This window comes from Sphaeramia orbicularis, chromosome 11 (genome assembly GCF_902148855.1).
Source record: "Sphaeramia orbicularis chromosome 11, fSphaOr1.1, whole genome shotgun sequence".
NCBI classification, from domain to species: domain Eukaryota; kingdom Metazoa; phylum Chordata; class Actinopteri; order Kurtiformes; family Apogonidae; genus Sphaeramia; species Sphaeramia orbicularis.
In genome coordinates, this window is record NC_043967.1 from 48618315 (window position 1) to 48637631 (window position 19317).

General features: G+C 37.8%; 1 protein-coding gene across 1 annotated transcript in view; it reads left to right on the forward strand.

Annotated features, from left to right (window-relative positions):
- Positions 1-19317, forward strand: part of macf1a (microtubule actin crosslinking factor 1a) — a 377887-nt gene that overhangs the window by 170317 nt on the left and 188253 nt on the right. Inside the window, 4 exon segments of the mRNA XM_030146682.1 lie at positions 5181-5270; positions 7954-8055; positions 9613-9690; positions 14692-14784. Coding sequence (XP_030002542.1) covers positions 5181-5270; positions 7954-8055; positions 9613-9690; positions 14692-14784 — 363 coding nt within the window.

Sequence of the window (19317 nt, forward strand, 5' to 3'; positions counted from 1 at the left end):
TATTTCCAGCGGTGGGTGGGGGGATTTATGTAACCACTAGAGCAGGGATCTCAAACATGCAGCCCGGGGGCCAAAACCGGCCTGTCAAAAGGTCCAATCTGGCCCACGGGATGAAGTGCAAAAATTACACTGAAGATATTAACAATCAAGGGTGTCATTTTAGTTCAGGTTCCACATACAGACCAATGTGATCTAAAGTAAAATAATTGCATAATAACCTATAAATAGTAACAGCTCCATTTTTCTAGGTTCAACTGGACCAGTTTTTCTCTTTCGAAGCAAAAGCAGTCCAGTTGAACCTTGAAGAACTAAGAACAATAACCCAGGCAACTGAGAAATTAAATGAGAAATTGTTCTTGTTTTAGTTCCAAACTCCAAACTTCTACCAATATTCTGCCTGTTACTACATGTTTGTGTTGCATTGTGTGTTATGTACATGTATAAATAATAAGTTGAGGCATAATATTGTTAAAACTGCACTTATTTTTCTTACAAATTTCAGTTTTTTCAGGTTATTCACGTTTTTTGTTAAAGGATAGTTTGTAAAGTTGAATATTTTCATAATTTTATTGTTTTTTATTGCACTAAAACAAAGAGAAAAAGTCATTATTTATAGGTTATGATGCTATTACTTTAGTGGTCCAGCCCACTTGAGATCCATTTGGGCTGAATGAGGCCCCTGAAAGAAATGAGTTTGACACCCCTGCACTAGAGGGAGTGATGAGTCAATCTATCAGTCTCCCATACTGAGGAAAACTAACAGCACAGGACCTTTGAGCAAAGCATCAGAAAGTGACCAGGTGGGATGAGAACCACAAAGAAACAACTCTTAGAGTCAAAGAAAAGACGTGATAAAAATAGAAGCCAGACTGGACTCAGCGGTAAATGAAAAGAATGGAGTGTGATGCTGAAATGTCAGCGTTTCTTCTACATGCATGAGTTTAGTTCTGAGGTTTATGAAGGTATAAAGCTGTTATGGGATGTTATTATCTTTGCTAAGTTGCCGTTCGTTGATCCACAGTTCAGACTAAACTGTGACAATTCTGACCTTGTTTGGTGGATTCAACCGAATCTTTAGTTCAGCTACTGACAACACAAACTGAACAGAAAACAGAGGTGATTAGTGGTTTTACTGTGGCTGTTTTCAGTCTAAAAACAGAGCTAAGATAACAGAGCTAAGCTAACAGAGCTATAATGTAAAGTTTCAGCTGATACATGTAACGATTATAAGACGCAGTGTTATTTTGTCTTAAAATAAGCGTCTATGAGTTTTAGTTGAAGAAAGAAAACTTGATGATACCATAATACAGATGTGTGTAAACAGTGATCTTTATACTTTGTTCAGTGACTGATACAGTCTGTGGATACATAGAGTTGATTCGTTGGTGGTTTTGGTCCTAAATGTGTTCTGGTACCAGGCTTTCCCCGCTGGTGAGAGTTTAGAATATACATACTAGATAGAACCACCTCTCCATGTATAGTTCACCTGTCCACCTTCAACTTGAATCCATCCATCCTGAAAAATGTCCGTCTTCCTTTGAGTTCTTTCTCTGTCAGACACAGATGAAGTAAAAACAATACAGACTTCATCTGGATGGCAGTATTCATTATAATTTCAATCATTCTTTTATATCTTTGCAGAATCAGATCGGATCACGTTTAATCCAAAATAAATATGATACTGAGTCTGTATTAAGCACCAAAAGAATCGATCGAGTCCTGAACAATCTATTTTCTATTTTTGTCTTCATTCTAATTCTTCCCATAGGTGGATACAGATGCAGGCCCTCACAACTCCTGTGTTCAGTAATTTAATTTGACTCCCTTTGCTCTTCCACATTGGGGGGGGGGGTCTGTCACATTAACTCTAGTTTTCAGGCATGTGTTGGAATACCTGTTTTTAATGCAGTGCTGTTTAACTTAGTAAAGATATAATGACCGTACATATTAATTTATCATTTTCTATATCAAGATGCAACCAAATGTACAGGAAGTGACATGTATTTTGTGCAGCCTTCCTTTTGCACTTAACATGGCTTGAAATCTTAGTCAATATGAGATTAACTGCACTGATCTTCCAGTGGTTTACTCCAGGTTTCATTCAACAAACATCAAATGTCTCATATTGTTTGGGCTGCTTCTTGTTTCTTGTGTCAAAGTCATTTAGTTCTGACTTCTGTGTGTGTGGGTTTTTTTTTTTTTTTTTTTTTAATATATTTCATTGATTCTCCATTTTAATTAACATGCGATCATAAACAATAATATAACACTCAAAACAAACAAAAAACCCTTCTAACCCCCCTCCTTCCACCCTCAATAAGATCTACGGTGAATAAAATAAAACATTGATAATAATATCAGTATGCACATTACATATTGAGCATACACACATTTCAGTGAACAGTAATATGCATACAGACACATATATCCAATGCATCACAAGTCCATAATTGCCTGTGTGTTTTTTAATACTATACATCTATTTCCTGTATTTACTTGTGTCTTTGATTGGATTGCAGAACTGTAATGGTAACATGTTAACATCAGTAAGCATGAGTAAAATTAGGTAAATCACTGCAATAGAAAATAATCACTGACAGTGATCTCCAAAGAAAATGATCACACTGTATAATGACGTTAATATTGCTATATGATGTCACATTATATCATGTTAATTAACATAGTTTTATCCCCTAGTCTTAATATGATGTACATAGGCCTACATGTGTAACTGTGGGAAAAAACAAAAAAACATGTTGCCAAATTCAGCTGAATCAGGTGCTCTAACTAACAGGAAATGGCGGACAGTCATTACACAGTATCTGTCAATTAATCAGTGTTCTCAGGTGCCTTTTGTTTTATGGTCATATTACTCATATTCTTGAGAATTTGTTGCACATTTGTCATGTTGGGATGTGAAAAGCACTTCTTCTCTTTCCAGATAATCAACTGGAAATGTGGCAGTAGCATTTCTAGGTGGTTTGTCCTTGTCAGATAATGGGGGGGGGGGGCTTCCAGTAAACTGTTCTAGAGGAGAACTGAGGACCACTCATTCAGGTTAACGTGGATCTACATGCTGAGCTCTGACACACAATAGAGACACAAACAACTCCTCATTTCCAGTCAGTGCTGAAAACCGCATTCATTCCTGACATCTCATTAACACTTGTTTCAGCTTCTCACTAAAGCAGCTGATCTCAACCTTCTATAAAGAAACAGACGACGAGGATGAGAAAATAGAAAGTTACTGTGAGGTGAGAGTTGACAGAGGACAAACAGAGGGATGTGAAATCACCTCATGTCTAGGATCAGATTTATGGGGAACTTTATGCTGCCTTTAACAGAAACAGCACATCTGAAGTTGCATTGTATCTACTCTTCTTTAATTTTTCATGACTCCACTGAGTGCAGACCTCCTCATGTGGCTGTCTCGCCCTCTTCTGGTCACTGGTGGTAGTGCGGGTTCTTGTCCTGGGGCCAGGACTGCAGCAAAACTTTGTGTTGGTGCAGGTGCAGCGTGAAACTGGAAAATGACTGTAATGCAGGGGGACGTCTGTCCTTGGTTGTCCAGATGATTGTGCAGATTTTGCAGTATCCTCCTATTTATGATGTTTGTTTTTTTTTTTTTTAATTGGAAAAAAAAAAGAAAATATATGAACAAACTATGTAAAATGGTATAACTTGGTGTTCTTCATTAAAACAAAGAAAATATATAGTATGTTATTGTACAACCCTTCTGCTGTTTTTTAGTGAAGAAAGGTTGTCTCATGGCATCTGCAGCATAAAGAACTATAAATCAGGCTTAATGGATGAAAAGCTAAAGAAAAACTAAAAAAAAATTAACTATTATTATAAACTTGTGTTGTACCTATTTTGAAATACCTGTTTTTGTACCTAAGGAAAACCACTTTGTGCTTACAGTAGACTCCTCACAGTAAAAAGCAAGAAGTTATAGTGATACTGATTCAAAGACAACACAAACACATTAAAAGAGTTGTTTTCGTATCATTATATAGTGTCAGAGAGTTTGGAAGCACACATCTGCTCACCCACTCATTTTAAAGTTTAAAATGTGCCGCATGACTACAATGCATCATATGACCTATCCTAGCAACATATACAGTCATGGAAAAAAATATTAGACCACCCCTTGTTTTCTTCATTTTCTTGTTCATGTTAATGCCTGGTACAACTAAAGGTACATTTGTTTGGACAAATATAATGATAACAACAAGATAAGAGTTTAGTTTCAGGGCTGATATCTATCCATTTTCCATGTTTTCTTGATAATAACCAAAATCACTTCAGTTCTTACATCAATAGCTATGGCGTTGTACTGACAAAAACAGTGCTTTTAGACATTCCATGTTTTCTTTTCTGTTTGTTTTAGTCACATGATACACACAGGAGTTAGTACTTGATTGCCTAATGATTGTTTTTGATGACTTTTGTTGGTCTAATAATTTTTTCCGCAACTGTAGTTCAACATTTATTTGACTGTATTTCTTTATAGCACTGTACCTTTCTGGGAACATCATGTATTAAATTTAACATATCTTTTATGTATGTATTTTGTAATTAACTGTGTACGAACAAGTAACATAATATTCAGTTGTCAGAATAAAAAATATGTTTGTTTTTGTTTTTTTTACAAAGGATGCAGAAGCAACATTTTTCATAATAAATATTGAGGAACATTAATTAAATAAGCCACAATCAAAAATATGACAGACAGATGGATCTCTTTTCCCAGTCTACACTGGTTGTTGTACTGTTTCCTCACAGTTCAGTATGAAGTCTGTCTGTCTGTTTATCTCATTGTGTCCTACTTTCAACACCATTGATGCTGATTGTACGCCTCGGCCCGGCTGCTGAGTCACCATGTCAGCCGTCGCCACTAGTTACGACCCATTCCCGTCCTGCCTGTCGTTGGGGGCAATGTCATGGCAACACAGACTGAGGCCACAGCTGGTGCTTCATCTCTGTTGGCATGGAAACGCCTGTCCGCTGCAGGGAATCAGCCTGACAGATGTCAACAGTGTTGAGTCAACACACAGTTGATATGAGTGGAATTAACTTTTCTCTTTGTTTTTTCTCTCTTTTCCCTTTCCCCTGATCTCCTTATTCATTATCAATCCCTTCCACTTCTCCTCCTCCCCCTCCTCTTCTTCCTCTCTCAGGTGAGAAAACACATCACAGACCTGTACGAGGATCTGAGGGATGGACACAACTTGATTTCCTTACTCGAAGTCCTCTCCGGAGTCACCCTGGTATGGATTTTAACACACATCTGCACACACACTTACTATCAACCTGTTATGTTTTTTTTGTCATCCTGATTCAGAATAAAGTAGAAATGCTCAGTCAGTAAAGACATTAGAAGGTAACTCTGGCCTCTAGGGGCCTGTTTCACAAAGACAGACCTCTACTGTGGTTTAGAGGTCACAAACATCTACATCTGCAAGCGATGACTCTGCATTCCCAGACCTGGATTTATTCAAAAACCTCTGGATTATGATGAAGAGGAGGGTGAATGAAGCAGCTGTCAGTAATCTGAGAAAATACCATGATGCACGAAAGTCATGACTGAAAATCTGGGTCACTCAAAACCAAAATATCGATTTCTGAACATTATCATTGTGCTTTTTTATTCACACTTAATTTTCTCCAAATGAATACACATAATGACTGTTTTATGTGGGATTTTGTTAGGATGGTTTTTAGGATATACACTCATTTTGCATAAACATGTACCTATAAATATGAAAACAGCGCCCTCTAATTGTTTTTCCTGACTTTTACATGTTGCACAAAGTCACTTTCTTCTGGAGTGGCTTAAGAGCAGCTATTTTACTGTGACTTCTGTGTGAATCGAAGCTGCATTCAAGTCCAATTTTTGACTTCTCCTCAACTTCTGGTAACATATACTGACACAGACTATGTCATGCACATAAATGGATAAATGGAATGATCATGGATGGACCACAACATGTAGATTTGGACTGTACTGCTGTCTATAGACCATAAAACAATCTACAAATAATATAAAACACAACCACAACTATTAAGAAGTTCCATTAAACCACACATCAACACAAGTAGCAAAAGAGTTGGCACTGATGTTGGAATTTAAAATTTAAAAAAAAAGTAATATTAGCCTAGAACTATAGTGTTTATGTCAAATTTATGGTTTGTACCGCTATGTTGACATTTTGTATTAACTGAAGCACCTTTCACATCCTTCTTCAACCATATATTGACGTCACCAAACCAGGGATATGTGCAAAATGTGAAACTGCAAAGCATTGTGGGTGGTATAGAAACCTAAAGCAGCCATTTAAAGCCTTTAGACATGGATGTAAACAAACTTTATTGATCCGCTAGGGAAATTACTTGGTCACAATTGTTCAGTTGTGTACAAAAACACTACTGAAAAAACACCAGCAAAAAAAAAAGTAAGCATGAAGAGATAAGCCATTAGTAATATAAATAGAACACACTAATAATGCAGAATTACAATATTTCTATATGAACAAATCTACAGGAAATGGAAGTAAATATGTACTATATCCATACACTAATAAAGCAGAAAAAAGGGTCAGTGTCACCAAGTTTGCCTGAATTTTCCTAAGATTTGGAACAACAATGACAAATGACAGCAGGGAATTCAACAATGGAACACAACTCAAGACTTTTTGTTCTGAACTAAAAAACATGGCAGACTCTGCCTCTGCTTTAAACCTTATTACACTGGAAAAAATCTAAATTTTACCAAGTGTATTTTTCTCATTTGTGGTCAAAATATCTCATCACACTTAAAATAAGACATAATCACCTAAAGAGTAACTTTTCAGTGAGATATAAGAACTTATTTTTAGACAATAGAGCTTGAAAATCCTATTTCAAGAAATCTTACCAAGATAATTTTCACTTGTTCCATTGGCAGATTTTTTTTTTGTTGCTTATTTCAAGATCTTTTTTGCTTAATTCAAGCAAAAAAATTCTGCCAATAGCGCAAATGAAAATGATTTTGGTGAGATTTCTTGAAATAAAATTTTCTAGCTCTATTGTCTAAAAATAAGTTCTTATATCTCACTGAAAAGTTACTCTTTAGGTGATTATGTCTTATTTTAAGTGTGATGAGATATTTTGACTCGAAATGAGAAAAATACACTTGGTAAGATTCAGATTTTTTTCACTGTAGTTCACTTCACTGCAGCTGAAAATTTTTACCTACCGGCTTAATGTGTCAGTGTTGAAGATTTAATGAAAGCCTTCAAACAGACTCAGGTTAATTTCTTTTATCTAAACAACTGACAGCCTTTTATTAAACCACAAACCAACCACAGGTTAATGTTTTTATCCCTTTGTCAGGTAGAACCACTGATTAGTGAGGTTGTAACCATCAGCCAGTCTCATTTTTGTCAAACTGTCAAACTTGCCAGATTGAGAAGGATCAGCATTAAGACTGGTCTGAACCTGTAGACCAGTCTGAGACACCTTTATGAAAGCGGCCCCAGGCTGACGTGCAGTTAATGTGAAAGTTAAACCTGACATTTTCCATCATCAGCACAACTAAGTAAGTAACTCCTGCAGAAGTTTGAGCCCCGGTGGCCTGACACAGCTCAGTGGGATGATGTAAGAGTCTTAGTCCTAATGCTGACGGACAGACGAGGCTCAATGTGACACAGGCTGGTTGGGCAGCAGGCAGGTCGGCTAACAGAAACGGACCGCTGACTCTATCCACGTACACAGACGCATAAACACACGACCGCACAAATCACACACACACAGCCTCACCTCCGTCACTTCAGATCTGTGACGGACAAAGACCCGGTTTAACAGTTACCTCTGGCCCCGCTCTCCCTCATTCTGTCCTACGTAGTCACCATTTCTCACACTACATCTCTTCTTTCTGTCCCATTTCCCATGTCCTTCCTTCTGTTACCATAGCAACAGAAGAGCGGCCCTCCATTGAAAAGGGCATACGCCTCGCGGGCCCCCCCTCTCATCTTGCTCGGAGTTGAGGATGAGGAGGAGGAAGGAGCTCAGGGAGTATGTTCGAGCCACAGCAACCCCTCTGCCCACCACTCACCCTCTCACCTCTGTGACCTTTGACCCTGCAGCTTTAGCCTCTGTCCTATAGGTGGAGCTGCGAGGCTGCATGAGAGTGCTGTGCCACTGATTTCTAATCAACCTGGGCTGAACTTGACACCGTACGGCGGATAACGCTGTCTGACTGTACGACACACGTCATTTCTGTTGGGTGAAAACATCATGGCTGAGTTTGTTCAACCATTAGTCAGACACAGAGGGTTTTTAGGTTGTAATTATTGTATTATATTATTAATGTTGTTGTAAAACTATGAGGTTTTCACCCAATGGTGCTATACTGCTGTTTGGCATGCATCGTGCACAATAAAATAATGCTTATATATCATTATATTTAAAGCTAGTTGCATTTTTTAAAGCTGAATAAATCATTGGAATAAAATAATAATGAAAAAATTACTCACAAAGTGAACTCTGTACCTGTCTTATATAATTTCTATTCATTGTATTGTATTGTAATGTGTATTTAGGGTCTACTTTGCGTATTTAACTGAGAATATTTCATGTTTAGGCATAAATCAGTGCATTGTAGTTTAGTTATTAGGTAACAGTATCATTTAAAAAAACAAAAAAAGAACTAAAACTGAAATAAACCTTTTAAGATTTTGTTAAAATAAAGGCAAACCTAATTATGCAGTTATTGTTAACAAATCTACTACATACATCTTATATATTCAAGGGTAATTAAGTCAAATTGAATCAAAACTGTAGCTGTGAAATGTCACTTAATATAAATAATGTGGAGACAAACAGAATAAAAGATTTGTTTTATTCTGGTTGGATAAAAGACGTTTTAAGATATCTATTTTTTTTATCTGGTTAATTAATACTACTGTCAGCATATTCATCAGTTCAGCAAGTGAACAAGATCAACACAATGAAACGGCGTGCAGTCAGTAATACAGTATATAGCAACAAATACTTTCCTCGCTTCTTGTTTCCTTTTCTCGTTTCCTTTCCTCTCCACTTTTTATCTTTCCTCTTGTTTCTTCTCCACTTGTTTCCTCCTCTCTCCTCTTGTTTCCTTCTCTCTTATTTCCTTTCCTCTCCTATTGAAGTGATGATTAATCCTTCTCTTTTCCGTCACAGTGTGATCACAGTCTGCATCCTACACTTAACTCATAATTCTTACAGTGTGTTTTATATTTAATGTGTGTGTTTCTGTCTGTTCTCTATAAACCCTGAGCTGGATTTATGTCTTTTTTTTTTTTTTTTTTTTTTTTTTTTAAGTCTATGACAAATCCACAAAAGTCCAACACTGTTTGAAGTGCAGTTGTAATCTCTCATTCTAAAGCAGCATGGTTTGAGTCACAGTTTTGGCCTGTCTTTAACAGCTCCTGTTGAAGACAGCGCCCCCTGGAGGATCATTTCATGCACTGTGGATTGAAACAGCTTTTTGCTCACACTGCTGCTGTTTGCATTTGTGTCGCTCAGAAGGCTTTGAAGTAAAAATGCTGAATGAACTCATGCTTTTTTTTCCCCTTTTTTCTTAATTTCCAGCCCAGAGAAAAGGGGCGGATGAGATTTCATCGACTACAGAATGTCCAAATAGCGCTGGACTTCCTCAAACAGAGACAGGTACGAATATAAACACAAAACAACACAACATATAACTTAACTAAAGTGTATAGACTGGATTTATACATTTATGCTTAGAATTATCAACAATCTTTGTGTTTCCAGACTATTCCCTGTCATTTTCTAGAATGTAAAACCCCTATATTTTTAATTGTGTTGTACAGTCGTGGAAAAAAATTATTAGACCACCCCTTGTGTTCTTCAATTTCATGTTCATTTTAATGCCTGGTACAACTAAAGGTACATGGTTTTCTTGATAATAACCAAAACCACTTCAGTTCTTACATCGATAGCTATGGCATTGTACTGCCAAAAACAGTGCTTTTAGGCATTCCATGTTTTCTTTTCTGTCTGTTTTAGTCACATGATACACACAGGCGTTAGTACTTGATTGCATAACCATTGTTTTTGATTACTTTTGATGGTCTAATTATTTTTCCCCAACTGTATGTATTTCTAAAGATAAACTGATCGGTCTTTCTCTTGGCTTTTGAAGCAGTGAGTTGTGTTTTAGTCCATCTAACAGCATATGAAACAAAGTCCCTAGACTCCAGGTCTCTTTTCTAAATTCTTGCTGAATAATTGTACAAGCATCCCCAAAAACAGAATAACGCAGCATTCCTTTAGCGCAGCAGCTTGAATAAAATGCCATGCAATAAACCTGTCTGAGTTTCATGATAACTGATTTGCATATGCAACCGGAAGCTAAGCTAAGATACTATAAATGTTAACAGTCAAACTCATTTATTTATACTTTTAACCTTCAGCTGTTCATATTCTGGAGCCAAATAGGGCCGGAAATGCTTCGAAATATTAATCTGGAGAAACGTATACTGTCGCAGAAAAAATGATTAGACCGTCAAAAGTCATCAACAACCAAGGTTATGCAATCCAGTACTAACTCCTGTGTGTCTCATGTGACTAAAACAGACACAAAAGAAAACATGGAATGCCGAAAAGCACTGTTTTTGTCAGTACAATGCAATAGATATTGATGTAAGAACTGAAGTGATTTTGGTTATTGTCAAGAAAACCATGGAAAATGGATAGATATCAGCTCTGAAATTGAACTACTATGAGCTATTTTTTTTGTTATCATTATATTTGTCCAAACAAATGTGCCTTTAGTTGTACCAGGCATTAAAATGAACAAGAAATTGAAGAAAACAAAGGGTGGTCTAATAATTTTTTCCGCAACTGTAGAAACCCTGACTACAGCTGTACGTTTACAAACCCACAGTTGGGTCTTGTTACACAACAAAGGTTTGGCACTTTCACTCAATCATTAACATCTCTTAAAATATCTTAAATTCTGGGCAGGTTCTCCTGTTACGAGATGTTGACTGTGAATATTTTGAGGATGATATATCTTTTACAACCAAAATCACCTGGATTCTATTATATTAACACATTGTTAAGTGACTGTAAGAGGCTGATAATGTGTTATTTGTAATTTTTCTGTGTTCTTAACTATGATTTCACTGTACAGCCACGTGTCTTATTTCCTTTAATGTAATTTTTTTTATTAGTATTTGCTCAGTGTTACACATTTCTACTGCTCACTCAGTCTTTATTTAAGGATAAAGGCCTCTCACATTCCCACATGTTTTGGTGGGATCATTTATGTGAACTTCTCCAAACATTCCTGGTGTTAAAGAGGGGCTTATGAACACCTTAGAAGTTCCAGATAGTTATTTATAGTCCTGTCCAGTTAGCAGAAGTCCAAGGCAAAGACCTGATTCCACATAGTTCTTTATCTGGGGCTGGTTCTTGTGTCAGATTGACCCTCTGCTGCTGCTGCATAGAGCTGCATTGTTTGCGGTAACCAACCATGACTTAGTAACTCCACCACACTCTACTCTTCTCTGTCTTTGTTCTGATGTCAAGTTCCTGCTGCCATTACTTCAGATTAATCCCACTTAAACTACAGTGATTCCACAGACTCGGGTTACCTCCCCCTCCTCCTGTTCTACCACTCTCAGTCCCCGTCTTTCTGAAACCGCATCTCTCGTCTCTTTTGCTTTGTTTCTTGGAGACAACAGTAATAGTGTACCAACCTTTTCTTCGTCTGAATCTTGTCGCAGTTTCAGTGCAGATCTAATTATACGGCATGGGTGGCGAGGCTTCGCCAGAGGCACAAGACTTAACAAGGTCTCGCAGAGCCTCGTACTGGTAATTGGCAATGGAGTCAGAGAGTCATTTTTCATGCTTTATATGCAGAAATGGAAACTGGATGTACTTTTTCCATGTCACTGGTCCAATCAGGTGTAATGGTTACTAATGTGGGGCTAATTTTAGCGTCAGTTTGGGGGAATATATTATTATATTAGGTTGAAAAATGTAATTATATCGAACATGAATCTCAAAGATATGACATCATTTGACTAATATCTTATCGTATCTTATCTTATCTTATCTTAAGATGCCAAATTATCTTCATCTAAAACTCATCAAGTCAAACTACTGTTTATTGGAAAATATTTATAGAGGGTAATATTTTACAGTCTTAAATTATAATTATTTAAATCCTGGGCCTTCAACTGGTGGTCTCTGGCATGTTGAAAATTTTTCATCTTTGAGTTTTTTGGACCTACTGTTGGGGAAAAAATTATCACACCATCAAAAGTCATCAAAAACAATGGTTATGCAATCAAGTACTAACTCCTGTGTGTATCATGTGACTAAACAGACAGAAAAGAAAACATGGAATGTCTAAAAGCACTGTTTTTGTCTGTACAATGCCATCAGTGACGTGCAGTCAGAGGAGGCAGGGGAGGCAGAGCCTCCCTTGTCATTCTTGAAAAGAAAAAAATACTTAACCATAAAATATAATAAATGTTGATAGTTTTCAGTTGGTATGTCCTATAAACTCATTTTCCGTTCGAATCCAATATTATTATTATTATTATTATTATTATTTTTTTTTTTTTTTTTGTCAATTAGAATAGCAGAATTTCCGCATGCTCCGTTCAAATACAGGGAGGAGGCAGCGCTGTGCTGTGCCTCCCGCAGAACTGTCTCCTCCCCTCATGAACTCTGCTGAAAATATTGTGTCGCTGTCCCTCTGTATATCGCAGTTAAAATGCTTTCAAACACTCTGATTATATGCTCTATCCTTCCATAATCTGCATAACATATGGAATGTATTTCTGTAATGTGTTTAGGCTCGCAGATTAATCAGAAAACCGCAGTGAAAAAGTCACCAGGGGAGGCAAACAGTACCCCTGCCTCATGATAGATGGCGCCAGTGAGTCCACAGATTCATGCGCTTATAATCTTCTTTGTTCTTTTTTATACACTTTAATTCACCTCATCAAAAATGGAGGATTACATTTCATGTACAAATAAAGGTAAGACCATAAACTTTTTTTTATTTTTAGTTTGAAATGGCTCTTTTTGAAGGTTTCCTGTTGAGTTCCTGCCAGTCTACCTATGCTGACTTGATGCAGAGCCCATATACCCAGGCCATTCCTTTTGCTCACTCTCTCTATTCCAGTTTCTCAGGCAGTGGCGATTTCTCATAGACTGCAAGGGAAGCCCGGCTTCCCCTCAAATTACGAAAATTAAATGGTTAAATATGTTCGGTTGTGTTGACATTTCATTGACCACAAATGTGTTAGAACACGTTCATCTCAAAGACGAGTTCGTTCAGAATCAGCTTTATCACAAATCAACGGACGCGATGTTGTTCACTTCTCATACATTCCCGTTGCGCTGTTTTTTCATTCGATCTCTGCCCAGTGCATTTGTCCGTAGACTGCGGGCGTCTGTGGGCTTCAGTGGGACTGAGTGGAACAGTTGTTTTCATTGCCTCAGAACTGGACAGTAATTGGATAAATGCCACGATGTTGTCCCGCCCCCGGACGCCGGACGTCTCTGGGGGTGAATGGGGCTGTGGGCGGAGCTCAGCCGAGCTGGACGCCAGAATCCCACGTGCTGATTGGAGGATCAGTCGAAAGGCTGAATCCCGTTTGATTGACAGCTATTTTCAGATCTGCTCCTTCACTGACACAGTTCAGTTTAATACCGTCGCACATTCTGCTGTGAAATCAGAGAAACCACTACGAAATTACTCGTTCATTTCTTGCACTGTAAATAAAACACTCATTGTACTTCCTTGTTTCAATTTGACATAATTTCAGCATTTTCTTGTTTTGGTTACATAATTTAATCATTTCTTGTTCGAGTTTAATATTGTTTTGTAGATAGTTAAATCAATCATACTGTCGGCTAGGTCGGAGTGAAAGGAGCATCTGTAGTTTAAAAAGGCTGAAGTCTTACACCCACAACACACTGGGCCAAGGCAATCTAAGCAGAGAGGACACTGGTCCAGTCCCTGGAAAAGACGTCTACTTGGTACGATAAGGTCACTGACCATTTTCTTAAAAAGGAACGGAGGGCCGAATGTATGTTTAAATAACTTGACAATTTTTTTTTTTTTTTTTTTTAATGTAAGCTGACAATGAGCTTCCCCTGTCTGAAAGACGAGCAGCCGCCACTGTTCTCAGGCCACCATATATTTGTAGATCTGGCTCTGAAAGAGTCAGTGCCTCCCCAGCCATGAACCCCACTGCACGTCACTGAATGCCATAGATATTGATGTAAGAACTGAAGGGATTTTGTTAGTATCAAGAAAACATGGAAAATGGCTAGATATCAGCTCTGAAATTAACCTCTTAAGAGCTATTTTTGTTGTTATCGTTATATTTGTCCAAACAAATGTACCAGTTGTACCAGGCAATAAAATGAACAAGAAATTGGAAGAAAACAAGGGGTGGTCTAATAATGTGTTCCGCGACTGTATGTATAAAAGAGATGTAGCATACACCTGGATCATACAAACCACAGGAGCAGGACTTTAAAAATGAAAGGTTCCCATAACAATCTAGATCTCCAGTGGACGTCTTGGGTGTTTCCTCGTCCGTCTCTCTATCATCTAGATGTCTGTGGCATGAAAAATGTATTAAAGTTAACAACATCCACTCTGTTTTTACATCCCAGGTCAAACTTGTGAACATTAGGAATGATGACATCACTGACGGCAACCCCAAACTGACGTTAGGCCTCATCTGGACCATCATCCTCCACTTCCAGGTCTGTGCTCTTCACTCTCTACTCTGCTTCTTCTCGCTGTGTTTCCTGTTAAAGTTGGTTGATTAATGCTGATTTCACTGAAACCTGAATGTTATTATTCCTTTAATTCTGCTCTGGAACAGCTCACCATGCAGCAAAAGACTCTTAGATCCGGCCCATAACGAAATAATATCACTGGTTCATTATGCAATAATTGAATCGTGGTCCTCGTTGGTACTGATGAGATTAGATCTGGATTCTCAGAGGATTTAATTGACAGAAAATTGCTCCAAATGTGGACTTAGTTCATGTGTTATCTTGGTGACTGCTTGGTCCAGCTGTCAGGACTGTCACTGCCAGGATGACTTATGTTAAATTATGCAACAGTAGAAGTTGTTTCCCTTCACTGGGATGGAGATCAGTCAGTGTGTGTTAATGTTCATACATGTGTTCATCTGATCCAGATACAGTTTGGATGTAAGAGTGTTGTGTTTTTCCTGCCACTGTGAGGGTTTACTTTACTACTTCAATCTGTGTAGAAGGAATACAATTATCCAGTGGAGTTGGGAACAGAAAACCTTTAAATTTAGAAATTAAACCTTGTGTTTCCATATAATAAAGTCAACACATGGCTGACAGGGTGGTGCTTATGTGGCTGGATTTGTGTTGAAAAAATGCTGTGTGTCTGTCTTCTGATATTTGGACATTCTTGTGATGTGATGATGTTGTCGGTCCTATAAAACAGCCTTTAGGCAGAGCTTTGTTGAAAAGACGTCCTCTATGTCCCTAAAGGAGGACACTCTTTGGCTTCAGTTTGACAGTCAGACACTAAAACTGCACAAGGACCAATATGTTCAGTCCTTAAACTTCCATCTGAGCCAGAACTGTGGTTTAGTTTATTTATACTATGTTTGTGCTGCTGTCACTTCAGGCATCACTGTGTGCGTGGGAGGATTATACCATAAATAAATATGACTGCTCATATGGACTCCCAGACCCAAACATATAAACAATCGTTATAACTGAGTATTTATTGTTAGTATTACACAAACAGCTAACAGGTTTATTCGTTTTCTATTTTTTGCATGTAGAAAAGGCCACATTGTTAGATTTAACTGTACTACAGCTGTGCAGTGTTGCCTTAAAGAGTAAGATGCAGTGTTTCCGCTGGTAAATCCTTGCCGCTACACCATACATTTGATACAAAAAATCGGCACCGTTGCATTAGACTTATTATACATATATGTATAATATATAATAGAACTCTGGGCCGGTTCTAGAGGGGGCAATGCCGCCATAAACACACGTCCTGCCCCCTTAAATGAAAATTTGCAAAGTTTCAGGAGGTAGGGAAAAGTTAAATGAGCTTCACAACAGCAGGAGACATAGAGGAATCAGTAATGCGTGTTAAGGTTCACTTTCAGTTTGCGTGTACCCATTGTGAGGTACAGGTGGCACGGACCACACTGCCCCGTATATACCTCTGTTATTGAATAAATACTATGGAAACCAGCCGACTTACGCGCACATCCCCTGATTACACACCACCATACCAAGAAATCAATTCCACAGGAAACACTGAAGATGTATGCATAAAATAAAGTATGCTTTGTCTAATGTCACTACGTATGTACCATCCCATCGCACAACTTGATTTTTTGCTGAAGTGCTCTCTGTTTAGTCCAGTCAGTCATGTGGGCTGGGGTTCATTCGCTCTGATTGCTGTTGTGGATTAAATGTTCCTGCATCGCTGTAGCCTCCAGACAGGGTTGTTCTCAGTTCAGATCATTACAGCAGGACTCCATTAGCGCTGAGTCGAGTCATGCATTAACAGCTGTGCAACACACAAAAGCAATTTAACACAAAGAAGAAAACAGTCTTTTATTATCTTAAAGTGTAACTTCACCTTCAGCTCTGAGGCGACCTCCACCATCTGCATAAATGTGGAAAAAAAATTAAACCAAAGCAGTGGGTGCAGAGTTAACAGAGGAGGGTGTGGATATGTTATTCAGGGACATCCACAAAACAGAGGAAAAAGGAGAGCTGGATAAAACTGAACACTTACTGTATGTTATCAGCTACTGTCAAACCGTCTGAGAACCTGAAGATAAAGAATGAGTCTGGTGGTGCCGCTATTATCACCGAAGCACAGATCAGAACCATGTACCAAAACTGAAAAAGGCTGAGTAGTAGTGAAGAAGGAGAATGAGTGAAAGGTTTATTCATGGTCTTAAGCCCTAAATTGCTGATTCTGTAACTGCATTCAATAAAAAGCCAAAACACACACATTCCAGTGATAACTAGTCTAATATGGTCTTTAAAAATCTCAGAAAGAGCAGCTTTGCAAAAACAAAAAACCATGACTGAAACAAACCTCTATTGATATGCAGATTTTTTTTTTGTTTGTTTCATCTACATCAGGAGTGAAAATAATTTAGCTGAACAAAGATTAATTGTAGTCCTGATACTGATACCTTCGCTTCGACACCAGTTACTCATCTATGCTTTGTTACAATTATTCTAATAGTTTAACAAGAATAGAATTATCCATCACAGTGCAGATGTTTAGTTTCCTAACATGAAAAATATAAACTAATAAAGTGTTGTGCCACTTATTTCAAGGTCATCTGTTTCAGCTCTGTGCAGTTTTGTCACTGATATTTTAACATTCAAAGCAGTTTTACAGCATAAAAAATAAGCTCATGTATGACAGCTTGAAGTTGTTTTTTTATTGATAATATCACTAAAAATATCTGTAGAAGCTCCTGCGTTCATTTACTCCTCAAGTATTGAAATTTGATATCGCATAATTCAATTAATCAAATCGTAATCACATCAGTCTGTGTGATCATATTATCACTTAAGGCTGGGATTTAAAATTCTGCATCTAGAAGGATTTATTGTGGTCAATTTAGAGACATGGAAAATTAATGAACACAGGCTCTATTGTATAATGATGTAGTCCACTGAGCAGAGTACTCTGTAGAACATGCAAAATAAAAGTCAAATTTTGTGTTTTTTGAGATACTCTTTTTTTTTTTTTAATGCTATCTTTTTTAATCTATCTTTTTTTATGCTAGTTTAAGATGTATGTTTAATGTTGTTTACTGTTTATATGGATCCCCATTAGCTTCCATCGTAGTGGTTGCTACTCCTCCTGGGGTCCATTAAAATACAAATACAGTAACAAAATACATACATAAATAAAAAGAAGTTTACAAATCATTATCATCAGCAAGCTGAAAATTTCATCTCAACACATAAATTCTATAACATTTAAATTTTTATCTTTACAGCAACTTGGATTGCGGTAATCAAAACAATCATTTGCATTACTGTATTTCCTTGAGTAGTTCCAGTGTTTTTGTTTTTTTTTTTGAGTGAATATAAGCTTTTAGTGTGTTTGATGTGTGCAAGTAACTTATTCCATGGACTGGAGGGCCTGTAAAAGACAGAATTTTTCAATCGATTCAAATATGACATGTCTTAATGAGTAATTTGTGCATTTCCCACAATAATCACTAAATGACTTATTCACCAATTCATGCAGTCTTGTCGTATAGTATCTAAGGAATTCATTTGTTGCCATGAAATTATTACATTAACAGGATGCTTTAAAACTGGCATTGTTGTATTTCATCCCAGTACAGTCATGTTTAGGTTGTAATAGCTCTTTAAAAGTTAGAGTAAACTAGTTGACTTCTGCTGCAGCTGACCACTCCATTGTGCTGCGATTTGACCCTTAACAAGGTGAAACTGCCAGCGGGTTGCCATGGAAACACGAGTGCACGACACCCCGGCGACCGTTTCGCTGAGAGTGAGTCAGCAGAACGTGGTGTTACAGAGAGTTAGAGTGATGAAGTGATGCAAGAGGAGGAACAGAGGACTAACCCACAGATGATGGACAGGAAGACGGCTGGCAGAGGCTGCAGGAGTTTAATGAAAGACGGAAAAGGCAGTGCAGGGAGGGAACCGAGCCAAGAGCACGGCTAATAGTTTCACAGTTTCCAGAGTTCACTGGGTTCAGGGGATGACGACAACTTTCTATTAGAGCCGCAGTGAGAAAATCCACTGACAAAGGAAGAACTCTGCGTTCCCGTAGCATCTTAGTGGGTAGATGGTTTATCGTAAACACATGCAGGAGACTGGGGCTGACTGAAATATGTAGCATGTCGCCTTTCCACCACGTATTACCTCAAGATGGATTTGTGTTATTGATTAAATCACTGTTGTGTCATTTGCACAGAACCATGACAGAAATACTCACCCTAGATCAGCGGTGCTATCTATCATTTCCACTTTATTCCCAGCAGTCACATCGGTCTGCTCATAATGACTGTGGTGATGAAAAAGTCATTTTTAGAAACATGCCTCCGGGTGTGCGTGACCAGGACGTTAAATTAGTGACTAAGCACATCAGAAAGGAGCCTTTTCATTGAGCTAGTGTTGATTTTTCACTGGTGTTTGTCCATATTTTGAATTTTATGACTCTGAAAACGTGAACTTATTTACGTGGTGGAGTTAACTGAGCTCCCAGACCTGCAGGGCACACAT